Source organism: Crotalus tigris, unplaced genomic scaffold (assembly GCF_016545835.1).
Source record: "Crotalus tigris isolate CLP2741 ecotype Arizona unplaced genomic scaffold, ASM1654583v1 scf7180000019068.207228-45:434310, whole genome shotgun sequence".
In the NCBI taxonomy this organism is placed as follows: domain Eukaryota; kingdom Metazoa; phylum Chordata; class Lepidosauria; order Squamata; family Viperidae; genus Crotalus; species Crotalus tigris.
In genome coordinates this window covers 326,225-343,074 of record NW_024097359.1, presented here as the reverse complement: position 1 = coordinate 343,074, position 16,850 = coordinate 326,225, and the positions used below count along the sequence as shown (strand labels likewise).

General features: G+C 39.1%; 1 protein-coding gene across 5 annotated transcripts in view; it reads left to right on the top strand.

The window, feature by feature from the left end:
- MCTP2 (multiple C2 and transmembrane domain containing 2) overlaps window positions 1–16,850 on the top strand; it is an 88,448-nt gene that overhangs the window by 59,540 nt on the left and 12,058 nt on the right. For all 5 annotated transcript variants that reach the window (XM_039359382.1, XM_039359384.1, XM_039359380.1 and 2 more), the window contains exons 18-19: window positions 7,826–7,948; window positions 14,594–14,635. In XM_039359382.1, the coding sequence (XP_039215316.1) occupies window positions 7,826–7,948; window positions 14,594–14,635 (165 nt within the window). The remainder of the gene's footprint in view (window positions 1–7,825; window positions 7,949–14,593; window positions 14,636–16,850) is intronic.

The window sequence follows — 16,850 nt, the reverse complement described above, 5'->3', positions numbered from 1 at the left end:
GTCTGTCTGTCTGTCTGTCTGTCTATCTATCTATCTATCTATCTATCTATCTATCTATCTATCTCCGTCTATCTATCTATCTATCTATCTATCTATCTATCTATCTATCTATCTATCTATCTATCTATCTATCTATCTGCAAGGAAAGTCACAAGACGGGGCAAAACTCACTTAACAAATGTCTCATTTAACAATGTTGGGCTCAATTGTGGCCATAAGTCGAGGACTACCTGTACCGTCAGAAACTGAGAACGGCTTGCATTCATAAAAGAGCAGGTATCTGTTCCATACACACAAAAGCAAACTTAACTTTATAGAATGGAGAGAATAAGTCTCTGTAACTCGGCTGCTTTCGTGTGGTCCTTATACCATCATCCCCTGAGCTGCAGATAGTTCCCTAAGGTGATAAGCTTTATTTTCCCTGTGAATTTGCTGTTGCTTTGGGCGACCTTGTATGCCTTTCACGCTCCCTCAGTTTGGTGATGTAAACTCCATTGAAATGCTTGAACATTTCATTTGTCTTAGCCCACAAACTGGGAGATGCAGAGTGCTCAGTTCTGAATCCCATGGGATGTTAGATACCTCCCACCTGGAATTCCCTACGTGAGGCCTTGTGAAAGAAGATAGTTAGATCAACAGCAGCAGATTAAATCTCCTATTTCCAAAAAAAGAGAGAGAGAGAGAAATTCCTGTAGGTGGCAATGTACAATCAAGAATGCTGGAAACTTCCTTTCGTTTCCTCACCCTTCCTTTTACCTTCCCTTCATCTGGCTTATCCCATCCCTTGCTCATCTCACTTATTCCAAATGGTTGTTAATATTATTATTCGTATTATTTTAGCCCAGCCCACTTCACTGAGTTGTTATGGGGAAAATAAGAGGCAGGAGCCACCTTAACTGTACAAAAATAAAAGCTGGATATTTTCATTGCGGTTGTTATTGCTTTTATTAAAAATGCAGGAAGTTTGGAGTCAAGGGAGAGGACAGGAAGAAGTGGAATTCCCCTGCACACATATGCTCTTATCAAGACAACAGAGAGTGCTAATTCTCCCTTCTTTTCCTGTAATTTTCTCCAGCCGAGTCTGTTCTGAGGAAAATAAGAGTCTAATGCATTAGAAAACTTAAACATCAAAATGTTACCTTCTGGCTACAATTCATAGAAAATAACCATGAAATGATGTTGGAGTGGAATATCTACAGAGCTTTGAGTGCTGCGCCAAGGACACAAAACATAATTTCGCCTCCCCATCCTTCAATTTTCTAAAAGTGATCCAGATTCTAGCAGGCTGAGAGGTCACCTACTTTGTGGATACATAAGGAACCATTCCTGTCGGTTGAATGTTGGGGTAGTAAATAGAAGATCAGAAGGTTGGAACAGCATAAACTCATTAGGAGTTAATTTCTTGTGCTTTTGTGATATCTTCTAGCGGAGGACTTGGAAAGTACTAATGAACTAAAAATTAGAAAAACCTCTTAATTCCACAGTTCCTCCATCCTGGTGGCAGTTACATTATTCTTTCTTTCTACTTTAAATATTGCAGATGCAACATCTTAACCCAACTTCATCAGTTTCCCGGCCTGCTGAAAATTGATGGGGGGTGGGTGGGTGGAAGAAGAATCCCAGCATAGAATACTGGAGGGATTACAGTAGCGTTAAGCAAGAAAACAGCCCAGGCAGCATAAATAAGATAAACATCTGAATACAGAAAGGACAATCATAGCATCATAGAGCTGGAAGGGACTTGGAGATCGTCTAGTCCAACCCCTTGCTCAAGGCTGGCATCTGCATATCATCTTCAACAAATGTTTGTTAAATCTTTTCTTGAAAATCTCCAGCAATGGAGTATCTACTGCTCCATTGAGCCCCAAATTTCTGTTGTTAAGTCAGATGTTTGTTAAGTGAGTTTTGCCCCATTTGACGACTTTTCTGGCCACAGTTGTTAAGTGAATCACTGCAGTTGATAAGTTAGTAACCGCGTTGTTAAATGAATCCGGATTCCCCGTTGACTTTGCTCATGAGAAGGTCGCAAAAGGGGATCACGTGATCCTGGGACGCTGCAGCCATCATAAATACGAGTCAGTTGCTAAACATCTGAATTTTGATCACGTGACCCTGGGGATGCTGCAACAGTTGGAAGTGTGAAAAACGGTCATAACTCAATTTCATGGCCGTGGTAACTTTGAACAGTCACTGCTGTAAGTCAAGGACTATTTGTATTCTATATATGCTTTCTTTCCAAAATAAAAAAAAAAAACTTTTTTAAAATAACACCAGGCATTTCTTTAGGCCAAAAAAGGCATTACAAAATGAATGTTGCTTGGTGGTGCTAATTGTCATCCTATCCCAAAAAGATCAAAATTCTGCCAAAGTGTTTCATTGTCATATTAGCCACTTGTGTAATTCAAAAGGGGAAAGGAGACGCTTACGGGAAATACGTTACAGGCAAACCTGATTTGGGAGCAGGGTGGTAAGATTTAATTTTACCAATTTATCAAGCAATATTTCAATATCTTTGAGTCCAGCTAGTTCTCTCTCTCTCTCTCTCTCTCTCTCTCTCTCTCTCTCTCTCCCTCCCTCCCTCCCTCCCTCCCTCCCTCCCTCTCTCTCTCTCTCTGCTTTGCAGTTCAGGAGCACTGGATTACATCTCCCATCATCCTCAACTGGATTGTTCAGAATTCTCAGTTTTAGTTTGCAGGCTGGTTCCAAAATGTGAAATTAGAGGAATTCGCTTTTTCTTGCTTAACGGAACATGTTAAACAAAATTGCAAAGAAGTGTGCATATGTTTGGAAAAAAAAAGGAGTGCAAATATTCTGGTTTAACTTTCAACCCTGAATTTGATGAACCGAGTTTGACAGTTTCTAGGGAAAAGGGAAAGCAAGGAGCTGAAATTAACACATTCGGAACAAGGAGAAATTTCATAGAAATCGAGATGGAGAGATTTATCTCCCCTAAGGGGGCAAACTAACATGACCTCAGAAGTTTCTCCTTTTTCCAACTGTGTTTCCTTTCCTTTCCTTGCTAAGCAGGTGTGAAGTAACAATATTCTAATTTATTTTTTCATTTCAAGGGGGTTATTGATAGGCATTTTGAAAGCTTGGCTGTCTAGACCATGTTATTCTAGCAAAAAGGATGGGCCCGGAAATGAGAATGTAAATTATTGAAGCTCAGAAAAAGTCATCAGTTTAATCATTGGGTTTATCTTTGCACAGTGTTTTGGCTTAAGCTTCAAAGGCAAGCTGGAACAGTGAGACCAACTCACAAGGTCCCATGAAGAGCAGAAGAATCCTTGATTTGTTCCAAGGAACTGGCCATTATGTTTCTTCTTCTTCTTCTTCTTCTTCTTCTTCTTCTTCTTCTTCTTCTTCTTCTTCTTCTTCTTCTTCTTCTTCTTCTTCTTCTTCTTCTTCTTCTTCTTCTTCTTCGTCTTCTTCTTCTTCTTCTTCTTCTTCTTCTTCTTCTTCTTCTTCTTCTTCTTATTCTTCTTCTTCTTCTTATTCTTCTTCTTCTTCTTCTTCTTCTTCTTCTTCTTCTTCTTCTTCTTCTTCTTCTTCTTCTTCTTCTTCTTCTTCTTCTTCTTCTTCTTCTTCTTCTACTTCTTCTTCTTCTTCTTCTTCTTCTTCTTCTTCTTCTTCTTCTTCTTCTTCTTCTTCTTCTTCTTCTTCTTCTTCTTCTTCTTCCCCCTCCTCCTCCTGGTGTTGGGCCGAAAAAGCTATGGAAACTTTGAACAGACGTCTAAAACAGTTTCCCGAAGGAGGGAAAGTTGCAAGAATTTTTGTGGTTGTTGTCTCTAAGACCTGAAAGCTAGACACCCAGACGTTCTGTTCAACCTCATTCTGACAGCCTCTTCCTCCTCCTGTGCCACACGGATGGTGTGTTACCTCACCGGGCTGTTCCTCCATGCCCAGTGCTTCGTCTGTATATAAAAATTAAAAATTCAAGCAAAAATCTGGCCTGCATGAAAAAGAGGCTTCTCCTGGGCATATGGTTCATTATGCGCATTTATTTAATTACTAAAACATTCGAGATGGTTCTTTCTCTCTCGCCTGCCCTTAAATTCAACTTGCAGTTAGATCTGTTCTTTAGCATGGAATATTTGAAACGGCCAGAAAGAGGTGAGCTGCAGTATTTATAAACTTTTTTTTTTTTGAATTAGCTTGGAAGCATCTTTCTTAGAGAGTGTGAGTTTATGGGAGAGAGACCTGTTTACTGTATGTGCCTATTGTATTACCTCATGTATTACCTGGCTGAGGAATTCTGGGAGTTGAAGTCCACAAGTCATAAAAGGGCCAGATTTGAAGACCCCTGACCTAGGGGGTCTTGGGACAGTAAGATTTAACTTGGGATTTCAAACATTAGGCAAAGCACTAATGTTGGTTCGAAGGTATCACCCGTCTCAAAGCTACATGACACGTGCCTTAAGTACTCATTTGGTTTTAATGTTTTGTTGTTTTTTTTAAGCACAAATGGCTGTTTTAAGTTCCCTGGCCTTTTTCAGATGGTTTTGTGCTTGGAAAGTGAATGACCTGTGGGATTCAGGGCAGTTTTATTGCCTAGTCATGCTGTTGGCAATATTATGGGCTCCCCTTGTTCTCCACCCTTCCTGTTAATTTGGAAACGGAGATATATTTAAAATGCCATCTGATTATTTTAGCGTGTTCTGTAATGCAGGCGTTATGGGTCAATAAAAATGGTAACTGTGTTTAAATCTCCTGTGGATTTGGGTTAGTAGCACATATGCAGAGCTCTCCCCCCCCTTCTGACTGTGACCCTTTCTATTTTATGTGCTGTTGTACAATAAAAGAGTGATTTTCTTCTATGGCACGAGAAGAAGAGCGGCTCAACTTGGCTCAGACCTGAACAGAAACGAAGCGGGTGGGTTGGAAATGATCCATGCTTAGAATGACTCCAGGGTAGGAAAAATGGTAGCAGCAGACAAGCCATTTTATGTTGAAATAGCAATTCAGGAATGGAAGGATTGTGCACGTAGTTGGAAAAAAATTAGTCCTTTAGGAAAAGCATTGGATCAAGGATTTTTCCTAACTAATTGACTCTGGAAGAGATCCGTTGGGAATGAATGCTAGGAAGTCATTTCATAGAACCACAGGGCTGGAAGGATTTGGAGGTCTTCTAGTCCAACCCCCCTGCTCAAGGCAGGAGACCTTATACCATTCCAGACAAATGATTGTCCAGTCTGTTTTTGAAAAACTCCAGCGACAACAAGCTTCCACCCATTGCTTCTTGTCCTGCCCTCAGGTGCTTTGGAGAATAAGTCAATCCCTTCTTCTCTGTGACAGCTCCTTGAGTACTGAAAGACATCATGTGCTCTCTAATCTGTCTCTTCAATAGGCCTATCTATTTCCCTCAATCATTCCTCGTATTGTTCAACCTCCAGTCCCCTTATTGTATTTTCTGCTCTTCTCTGCAGTCTTTATAGGGTCTCAACATCTGTTTTGTATTGTGGTGACCAGAAATGGACACAGTATCCTCTCCGTTTACATTCAGTCCCTTTTCTGTAACAGAGGTGATTGTAGCCCGTTTTAGTTACTGTTAAGACTCTGATGTTTAGGAACAGTTTACAGATTACTTCTCTCCAAAGCTCTGAGGTTAATATGGTGGTTTTATATTCAATCAATCAATCAGTCAGTCAATCAATCAGACAGTCAATCAAAATAGAGCTGGAAGGGACCTTGGAGGTCCTCTAGTCCCACCCCCTTCTTAGACAGGAAACCCTATTCCATTTCAGACAAATGGCTGTCCAATCTCTTCTTAAAAACTTCCAGTGTTGGAGCATTCACAACTTCTGGAGGCAAGTTGTTCCACTGATTAAAACAAAAATCTTTAAAAGTTTAAAAATCTTGTTTATTCATTCAGGTTACAGTCTTTGCCTTCTGGCTCAAAACAGACTTGAGTGTGTGTGTTTTGATCAGGGCTGCCTGTTTATGTGACTTTTTATCTTTTTAAACTTGTTTTACTATTTTTGTGTGGAGTTTGTAAATTGCCCAGAATCTTCTGAAATAGCAGTTGCTACTTTGGACTTCAGCTCTGCTTCTTAGGGACTCCCTAAAAACAGATTTCTAGGGAAATGGTTACCATCAGCCTGAAATAACAATGTTCACAGTAAAAGTGGGAATTTCTATTGAAGCGGCCGTGCACAAGTATCAAAGGGGTGATGGCTGCTCTCTGGTGTTGACTGAACTTGAGCAAATGAAGCAGAATCTTGGTTAATCCTTGGCTGGGTCCCCATTAGGAAGCGGTGGGAAACTGCTTCTGCAGGATTGCCAAGAGAATTTTTGTGTCTTTTTCTTGCTCTCGCCATCCATCCATGTAGTTAGGAACTGAACTTTACTCAAGGGTGACTTTACCACATGCTCGCTTAATCTCGGCTGTTGAAACCCAGATGCCAAAGAGAAATATTTACACGTGAAACGGTCCAGGCCATCAGGGTCTGGGGGCGCCTTGAACGTACGCAAGGATTTCAGCATTCTGAAAATGGGTGCTTTGCTCATGGTGACCCCCTTTGCAAAGATGCCATCCTCAAATACTTTTTATAGAGTGAAGGTTCATTCTCCGAGCTTGTGGATTGGTTTCTGAACATTTCATTACCAGACTAGAGAACGTCTTCAGTAGAGCATAGAGGACTAAACTCTGCTGAAGATGGGACCTAGCCTGGTAACAAAAAATTCGGACAGCAATCCACAAGCTCGGAGAATGAACCTTCACCCTTATCCTACCTCCGAGCGACAGATATTCACCACTATTGCAAACTTTTTACAGCCTTTGCCAAAATAGCACTAGTTCTAATTTAGAAATATGACTGTGTTGCTGGTACATGCCATTGGGACCTCCAGTGAATCCCTACTTCCTCAACTGAGCCTACGATGTTTCCTTGGCAAGATTCCCTCCCTATGGAACTTTTCCATCTTGGGGGAATTTGAAATGGGACCTCTGTTTTCTATTTAAAAGAAAATTGAAATTTGACTAAACTTAGGACTCTCCGTTTGGGCTCAGGGGCAGCTACGTGGAGGCAGATGTTGATGAGATGGGCAAATGAGGATTGGCAGGGTTGAATGGACTTTTAATATGTATTTGGGGAGGCACCCTCAGGAAGAGATGAGTGTATGGAGCCCCTTTCTGTCTATTCTTTTTTCTAGGTGTAGTGTCCACTCTAGGAATTACACAGTCATTTTCATGTACTTCCCATCTCAACACACATAACTATACTTGTGGTTTTCAACACGCCTGCTCCAAGCTTGTTCTCAAAGCCATCCAAAGGGCAGTTGAAGGTTGCATGCAAGCCACCCATCAGATTCTGGATCTCCAGCCTCTTTGCCATTGGGGCTGGTGAAGGGGGAAAACATTCTCAAAAACTCCCTTATGATTAGAACAATAGGATTGGAGATGTTCCTTTAAGGGGGAAAAAAAGGGTTCTGCAAGAGGTTACTTTTTTTCTGCCCTTTTACATTGTGTGTGTGTGTGTGTGTGTGTGTTTGGAGATGCTTTAAACCTTTTGTATAGATTTATCTGCTTTCATTGTTGATATGCATGTAAGATTTAAAAGGAGAAACAGTCCTTGAAGATTACACTCGGACCAAGAAATATAAAAGCATCTAGGCTGATGTATCTGACATGAATGCAAACCTCCGGAGGTTGGGCAGTCAGGAATCAGAGGTTAGCAGAGACGCAAAGCTACAAGCATTATTTTCAGATGTAAAGTCTTGAAAGCTTTCTTCTCCTATCTTTCTTGCGTTCCTTTAACGTTATGTTTGGTTCTTGGTGGAGCTTCATGCAAATAATGTAACTAACCTGCCTACTCTGTTTTGCCAGGTGTTTGTGACCACAGTGTGGCATTTTGAGCCCTACATGGTGCCCTTAGCGTTGTTGATGCTCTTTGTGTACAACATCTCCCTGAGCAGTCCTGATAAAGCCTTAATCATACAAGACCCCCAGGTAGGTATAGTGTGTGTGTGTGTGTTATTTTTCAGATCCATCTGGGACTTCATTTGTGCAATGTAGGAGAATGAGAATCAGACAAGGGTAACCTTTTCTAGGCCAACACCGCTCTCATCCTTGGAGGAGCATGCTGACATGGTTGGTAAATCCCAGTTGATACCCTTAATTTTATTGCTCCATGAAACACAGCCTGGGAATCCTGTAATTGCTTGGGGAAATCATCACTAAGAGTGCTTGTTGGTTCTCCAAAAAGTGGATGAGATTAAGAATTTATTTATTTCCTGGACTTATGAGTTCCTCCAACTCTGAGCAGCAAACAGCAATCTCACAAATGAAGGAAGTATAACTGTCTCAGGATAATGTTATAGGATCAATCTGAGTCACTCACCGGGACCAAAGCTTTATTCTTCCAAGCTTTGGGGCCCATGCTGGAGCCCATTATCAGGGAACTTCTCTCTCCAGAGTGTACACTGGCCTGTTCTATGTGTTGTATTTATATTGTGCCTGGTTGTGTGCAGCTTTCAGTTGTTAATTAGGATGTTGATGGCTAGCTATTTAGTTGTTAATTGTTGTTTCCTGTGCCACTGCACCCTCGTCTCCTAAGTATCTGATAAGTTGGTGGTAAAACAGCACCCCTATTGACTGACAAGGTGCCCGTTTCCCAGGCTTCAATCATTTCTCTAGCTATTTTTGTACCTGCTCAGCTAACAATCATAATACTTGTGAAATTGAATGAATGTCCTTGTTCACTGCAGCGTGAGGCTACCAATGAGTTCAGGTCTCCTGTCTAACCACTTGCTCATGTTCTCGCAAACAACAATCTATATCAGTGCTTCACAAACCTTTTCCTTCATTGCCCAAAACCATTTGTCAGGAAATTGTTTTTATACAAAACACTTTAAATCAATTTAAGCATCCATGTTGTGATTGGGTAATGGGTTTGTGTGTTGGTATCTAAAGAAAAAAAAAACACTTTTACCCAGGATTTGGGAAGCACTGGTGTATCTGATTGCTTCTTGATATTTAATCATTTTCTCCTATTTCTGTCTTAAAATTAAAATTTGTCAGCAGCTTTGGAACTGCCTATCCCCCCCATTTTGGAAGGAAGCACACGCTGCAACAGAATTAAGAGACAGCGTCTTAAAGCAAATTGGAACCATTTAAACACCCCCATTTTATTGCTGTTGTAAAACTGATAATATTAATATTGCTGTTTGGTTGTGAGTCTCTAATGGGTTTCTTCTCCTGCCTCCCCAGAGATATGACAAGTTTCATTTTTACTTAACCAACTATTTCGAGCATGCTGAGAACAATGACAAATGATAAGAGGCCAGATGATCCTAGCTAAATCCTAAGTCCACATTTAGCATGTTTTTTTATTATTATTATTGCATCTGGAAAATGAGAGCTTTTCCCACTAGAGGAGATTTGGGAACAAACTAGCCATTAAATGCAAGAAGAAGATTTTCACAGAAAGGGTATAAAAGTCTAGCAAATTCAATCTAGGCTGAGGATACAGAGTTACAAACTATTGCTCTTCATCACTCCCCCTCTGGTGACCCTTCAGTGGCTCACTAAAATCCGAGATGTTGTGAAGAACAGCTAAACACATGATGGATGTTGTTATAGATTGTTCTTTTGGCAGTTTCCTGATCCTACTGTGTTTTTGCAAAGTTCTCTCTCAATGAATGTGTACCAAACTCTTCTCCACACTCAAAATAAAATATACATGTTGGGGTAATGAGTGATACTCGTTACCAATCCTTTGTTCATGCCCTACATATATGAAGGCAAGTTCCAAATCCTAATAAAAGTATTCCTTGATTCATGACCTCAGTTGAGTCCAAAATTCCTCTTGTTAAGCAAGACAGTTGTTAAGTGAGTTTTGCTCCATTTTATGACCTTTCTTCATGTAGGACTCTAATATGTGTCTGATGTTTCTAATCATTATTTTTGTAGCATGAGAAGTCAATTATATTGTGTGATTGTTTGCCATTCTGTTAGGTCTTCTTTCTTTACTATTGGTGGGAATATTGACATCTACCAATCAGTTGGTCACTATGTTGTTTTCCAGATTTGTTGGCATAGTGTAGCTAAACCATTACTGGTTTTGTTGTTGTTGTTGTTGCATGCTATATATCTTCAGTTCCCGAAACTTTCTGATTTGGTAATGTGTAGGAGGGTTGAATAACAAATTAACAGAGTTGAAAAGGATCTTTTAGATCGTCTAGTCCAACAACCTGCTCAGGTACGAAACTCGATACCATTTCAGACAAATGGATGTCCAATCTCTTCTTAAAAAGCTCCAGTGATGGAGTACCCACAACTTCTGTAGTGAAGCCAAACTACTGATTAATTGTTCTCATTGTCAGGAAATTTCTGTTTAGTTCTAGGTTGGTTTTCTCCTTGACTAGTTTCCATCCCTTGATGGTTGATATAATTTCACCTTCTTTTCCTAGAAATTTTCATAAATAGAGAGTAACTTCCAAAATATTTTGGATGTTGACCCTCCTACAGTTCAGTAGACCTCTTCCATCTTTGTTTGATCTTATTTGTATCAGCTCCCATCCATAAACTGGCATCTTTTAGGAAACAAATTCAAAGTTGGAACTCAAACTCTGTCTGAGTTCCTTTGGAAAGCTGTTCTTCTTTTTCCCTGTCTGCTTCCATGTCTTTACAGATGTTGCCCTATTGCTTCTCATCTCCTCTAACCAGCTCTCTGACATTCTTTGTTGAGTTCTTTTTTGTGATCTTTGTCATTCTTGGCCTGGACTTCTCTTCTGTTCTTGGCAATTTCCACTGTCTCTTCTGACATCATCTGTTTTCTTCTGTTTCTTCATCTTTGGCCGTCAGTCTCTTTTCACATTCACCCGTCACAACTTTTTCTTGGTTTCTGTGACCTTAATAAAGATTTCATTTTGTTTCACAGTTCCTCTGGTTCCCTATCAATGAGGTTTAGGACTTGAAAAAGATTCCTAATGGGGGATATATTCTCAGATCCATATTTCTGAAAACTGACTGGCTTTCTTCTTTCATTTTAGCTTAACCTGGAACTTACACATGAACAGTTTATGATCTCTTTCACAGTCAGCCTGTGGCCACATTTCTCTATTATATTTTTCTGGAAGTCTTCCTTACAACTGAACTCTTATAACTGAACCCTTCCTTTTCCTGGTACCAATAATATGGTCGTAATATAAGTTCTGTATGCTGTGTTTAGTAATGTTCTTGTCTATAGGCGTTCTGGTGGTTGTAGTAGCCATAAAAAAAATAACTGGATTAGCAGAAATTGATCTCATTCTCCTGCTTCATTTCTGTTTCTTTGGCCATACAATCCAACTACACTTGACTAAAGATCACAATTGAGGACATAAAGGGGGAGTAGCCATACATACCAGTTGCCATGGGACTTTGTCTGATCCTCTACTAAGGCCATCTAAACAACTGGCCAAAATGTCCGAAAGGTGCTTTTTCAGAAGGCAACTGGTCTGTGGTTTTCCTTGAAGACATTTCACTTCTCATCTAAGAAGCTTCTTGGATGAACAGGGAACCCTCTTCAAGGAAAAACCTCTTCAAAAATTGCCTTTTGAAAAAGCACCTTTGGGACAACCATGACCAAGTTGACTGAGAATCTCCATAGACAATTGGCCAAAATGTTTCACATTTTCAATTATTTCTCCTTGATCTCCATGAGAAGAGGGAAGACGACTAATTGAGCAAAACCTGGAGATGCCCAAAATAGCAGAGGACAGAACTGAAGCATTTTCTGTCTTCCATCCTTATGGGACCAAAGCAGAGAGTTTGCAACCATTGTTCCTTTACAATTTGCCTCACTTGGGATGACCCATAGGACCCATACTGTGCCATACGTTAACATCAGGGTCCTTTTACCTTTAATCTGCATTTCTCTTTGTTGCCAAGACAACTTAATATTTTGCTTTATAGAGCCTTGTCCTAGATTAATTTTCCCTTTCCCTGAGCTCCCACCTTCTTTGTTGTAATTTTTCAGCAAAACTGTTTTTAATTTTGCTTTGGTGGATCTCTTTCATTCTATTATTTGTGTACCTTTATTAAAGCATATAAGGCTTTTTTTTTTTAAAAAAATCAGCCTATTCACACACTAGCATTCAACTAACCCAAAAATATTTTTATATGTTGCCTGTAAAAATATATATATATATATATACCGAGATTCAAGTTGCCCTGACATTTCACCATAACCTCACTCTCTTTTTTAACCCTCTCTTTTAACAATTGGCGTGATAATGCTGTATAGAATTTTGTATCTGATTCTTAAGATTGATTACGTACGTGCTAATGTGTTTTCTGCCTCCTAATGTTTTCGTAATGGCCCTAAAGGGAGGGAACAATCATTGAAATAAGCAACAATAGGAGAAAAAAACCGGAGTGTTCAGAATCTCAGCCTTGACATTCCAACTGGTTCATTTGTCAGATGATGAACAAAAACCTCTTACCAGTAGAGAAACTTGGCAATGAATTAAAATAACATAAAATAGGGTCTCTCAAAACCTCCTGGCCTTCAGAACAGTTAGACCTCACATGTTTTGTTAACATGTTTTCTTGGATGAGGGCTAGTTGGTGCTGCTGTTTTTCTGGGTTTTTTTTTTTTTTTAAGCCTTCGTGTCCTTGAGAATTAAAGAAAAAGATGATTGTTAAAGGAAAAAAATAAATTAGTGATTTTTAATTAGCATTGTGGACATACTTATCACACGGTTCCTTTTTGAGATAAGCAGTTTTGTGCAAAGCACAGGAAAGGCAGAAAAAAATTCTTTGTTGTTTTACTTTTTAAAAGCATGTGACTCCAGAAAGGGTATTTTGGACTTCATGGTCCCATCAAGTGAGCAAAATTTAGGACTTGACTGCCCATTGCAGACAATGGATTCACTTAATAACTGCAATGTTTGTGTAATGACTCTCACAAAATAGGTTGTAAAATCAGGGCAATCACCCAGTGACCCACTTAACAGCTGGAATGACTTACAATCATAGGGGCAAGCTCAATTAGGGCCGTAAGTCAAGGACTACATGTACATGTATTTTATGCTGGCTACAGGTTTTCTACCAAATAAAATATAATTTCCATCTTTCCAAGGAACTACACGGAGAGCATACTTAAAGATATAATGTTCAGATACGAATCTCTTTTTATATACTGTGGTAGAATTTTTTAGATGAGCAAATACTGGTAGAAAGTTAGAGAAACTTTTATGGAGGGCAAATATTGCAGGATCCAGTTTGGACCAGAGCTTTCATCTTCTGAGCTTTTGGACTTGTGCTAGAGTCCATCCTGAAGGAACTTCTATCTACCAGAATGTGTGCTTTGGGCTGTTCTGTATGTTGTATTTATGTGGTTGGGTGTAGGTTCCTATTGGTTGATTGATGTGCTATGGCTGGCTATTGGCTGTTTACTTGGGCTGCCAATCATTGCTCTGGCTACTTTTGTACCTGCTCATCCAACAATCTTAGTAGAAGCGAAATTGAATGCATGTCCTTGTTCATTGCGGTGTGAAGCTACCAATGAGTTCCGATCTCGTCACTCCCCACTGCTCACTTTGGTATATGGAAATGAGAGTTGGGTGTGCCAAAAGAAACTGAAACTTCAGTCAGATATTGTGGAAGTGGCATACTTTTGTGTGTGTGGATAAAACAAGAGGAAAGAGAAGAATGAATGGCTGCTGGATTGATGTGGATGGAATCCAAGAAGGAATCACTGATATGAATGATGTTAAGAACATATTGCCCTACAGAGAGAATGAATGAGGGCTGAATCTGAAAACCTATACATGAAAGAAGAATGAGTGAATTGAGAAAAAGAGGAAGAGTGAGAAAGTGATGGCTGAACGGAGTTCATAAAAGAACCTCAGGAAGACAGTGGTGAAAGTTTAAAGAATAAAAAACCATGTACAAATAAGTGTATGGGCATGCTGGAAACAAGAAAGGTAGAATTTGGGGAGGCATAGTAAATAGACGTGATGTACATTAAATTTAGTTATTAGTTCCTTGCTTTTTTCCAATTTCCAGCCTCCGATATAGTTTGCTTACTGTTACTTCCCGTTTTTCTGTGCTTTGCTTAATGTTTGTTCCCTGCATGGGAATTTGCATGGTAGGTAAGTATGTAATTTTTGATTCTCCTTGGACTGATCCAACTTTAAAGTTTAGGTGGATACATGCAAAATCTAGTCTTTGTTTTGGGACACGATAATAGACAACAATAACTAAGTTAAAAAGAAACTTTGAAGAACTCTCTTTATTTGATTTAACATTTTATTGCTACTTCTGACATGTTGATTATTTAGAAATGTTGGCTACATATTATTAGCTTTTATGTTTAATTGACCATTTCACGTTATGTGAATTGTCTTCAATGTTAATTGTTCAATGTTATAATGCCATTAATTCATTCATTGAATTTTGAGGCCTCTGAATTCCATACAACACTGGGTGTACGTAAAGATTAGTTATGAATAGTATATGAATAGTATGTTTTGCTTGCTTTCCTCCCTCCCCCCCCTCTCTCTTTCCTTTTTGCATAAAAACGTATATTTTTTCAAAAGAAATGCTTATACATTTTGTTGACTTTCTCAAATGGTCTAATATTTTTCTTCCTTTTTGATTTTAAAGGACTATATCATTGTAGAAGAGGACGAGGACGAGGATGACAAGGTAGGAGGGAATAATGAAATCTGATAAATTAAACTGGAGAGAAAGATTCTACAAGCATGCATGTATACATACATACATACATACATACATATTGGGAACATTAGTCTAAGAAGACTGATTCCTGTACATAAGAAAAGAAGGTGTTTTGGAAAACCAATTATGCAATTCATTCATTCTTTCATTCATTTATTCATTCATTTATAAAATTTATATTGCCACCTACTCATACATGGCGACTCAAGGCGGCTTACAAGACATAAAAGCACAATATAAAAGAAATAAAAATAATAAAATAACCCCCCAGCCTGGCGATAACACACATGTATTTTGGGCATGTATTATTTTGTTTTGCATCAGGTCAGTAAAATTTGTAAAAGCAGACTTTTTTTTAAAAAAAGAAATGTAATCAAGTACATTCTCCTCTCCTACACAATGCAGCAACTTCTAGGGATAGCAGTTGGCTGGGATGTAACCCAGAGGAACATGGTTTCTATCAAGTTCAAGCTTGTGTTCTTGTCAAAATATACAGAGACCTTTCTTGACCATAACAGAGGGAGCTTCTGGGAATTGTAACATGTCTTTGGAGACTAACTGTTTACAGTGTAGAAACCCTTAGACAGTTAATTAAAAAACAGAGGAACCCAATTAATTCCTTTCCGTATGAACGATCGAACTTTAAACTAAAAAAAAGTTATGCTGCTGGATCCTTTTTTTTTAACCCCCCCCCCCGCCTTTTCCAAACACCAACTATGATGGAATATAATAACAGTTGGTTTCCCAAGCAAGCTCCATTAAAGGTTTCTCCTTAGTGATGGCCTTTAACCACAAAGTCTCTCTTCTTCCATGAAATTGTAAGACATCTAAAACATCACTTTTCTCTCCCCTGCTTCCAGAGGAACACAGGTTTCATTTTATTGTGTACCAAGCAAAAGTTTGAAAAGGATATATATATTTTTCTGAAAAAGCTTATTTTGTCATTAAAGAAGGCCATGCCAAGTTTTCCTGGGATTTGACCGTGTACTGAAATAGGCTTATTTAATGAGAAAACCCCATTTGTTTCTTAGCTTTTCATTCAGTTCTTGGCTGACCAATTACATTTCTGACATTATTGTGAAAAGAAGTTTTCCCCATATATGTAGAGCAAGAGTGGACAACTCTCCCTTAAGGTAGGCTATAGAGCCTCCTCAATGTGCCCTGTTGGATGTAGGTGTCATGTGTGAAACATGAAGGTCCATGCGTGAAGGTTTGCTTTATTGCTAAAAGCCTACAAACAGGAATCTTCTCAACTAATGTGGATACCTAGTTAGAGTCAGATAAGGGCCAATGGCACTCCAGGGGTAGGGTTGCATTTATTTTGCTTCTGGCTATGTAATGATTCTAGGCTGATTCCCCCTTTCACTCCAACCCCAGGATCTGCCACTCCTACAGTGGGCTTCATTCTATTATATGAAAGGAAAGACATGAAAGTCCTACTTAGATTCCCTCCCAGAAAACAAGCACCTCCCCCCCCCAAAAAAAAGAATGGCCTTGCCCATTGTTAGGGAGATTCCTTAAATGTTCAATATGATTCTCTACTGATCTCCCCATGGTTAATTCTTCAAAGGAGCTCGGCACCTCCTATCCCAAAGGTCAGATTGGCCAAGACAGTAGCAGGGCTACTTGGTATGTTACAAAATATAGCCTTCTTTGGAATCAATCCTCAACAACCTCTTTATTCAGGACTGCATGACAAATGTTAAGTGTTTGAATATTTCAGCCTCCCTTGGACCATGTCCAACGGAGCTCATTTTCCAAATGCAGGCTGATTATGTTGTGACAAAAGAGTAAAAATTCTTATTCTGTTCAACATTTTTTTATTTTAAAAAGCTCTTTTCCTTGCAAGGTTGAACTTGCCCTTTTGTGGCCTTGTTTAAGCTAAGTAAATTCTTTCTCTGTTCAGAAGATGCGGGGAAGATATTGAGGAACACAAGTATCATTTAATAAATTCTTAGTTGCAGATTTGTTTGCAAGGTTGTATTTTTTTTTCCTTTTTAAGTACTACTTTTATTAACCATTAAATAAGAGAGTGAAAAGAAAAAAATAGAAAGCGTAGAATAGAAAATCAGAGTTTTCGCTGTACGTGAACAGAAAAACATGAAAAACACTACAGGCTATTGCCTTAATGAATCAGAATGAAAAGTTACATTAATTTACAATATTAATACAGTGATGCTAA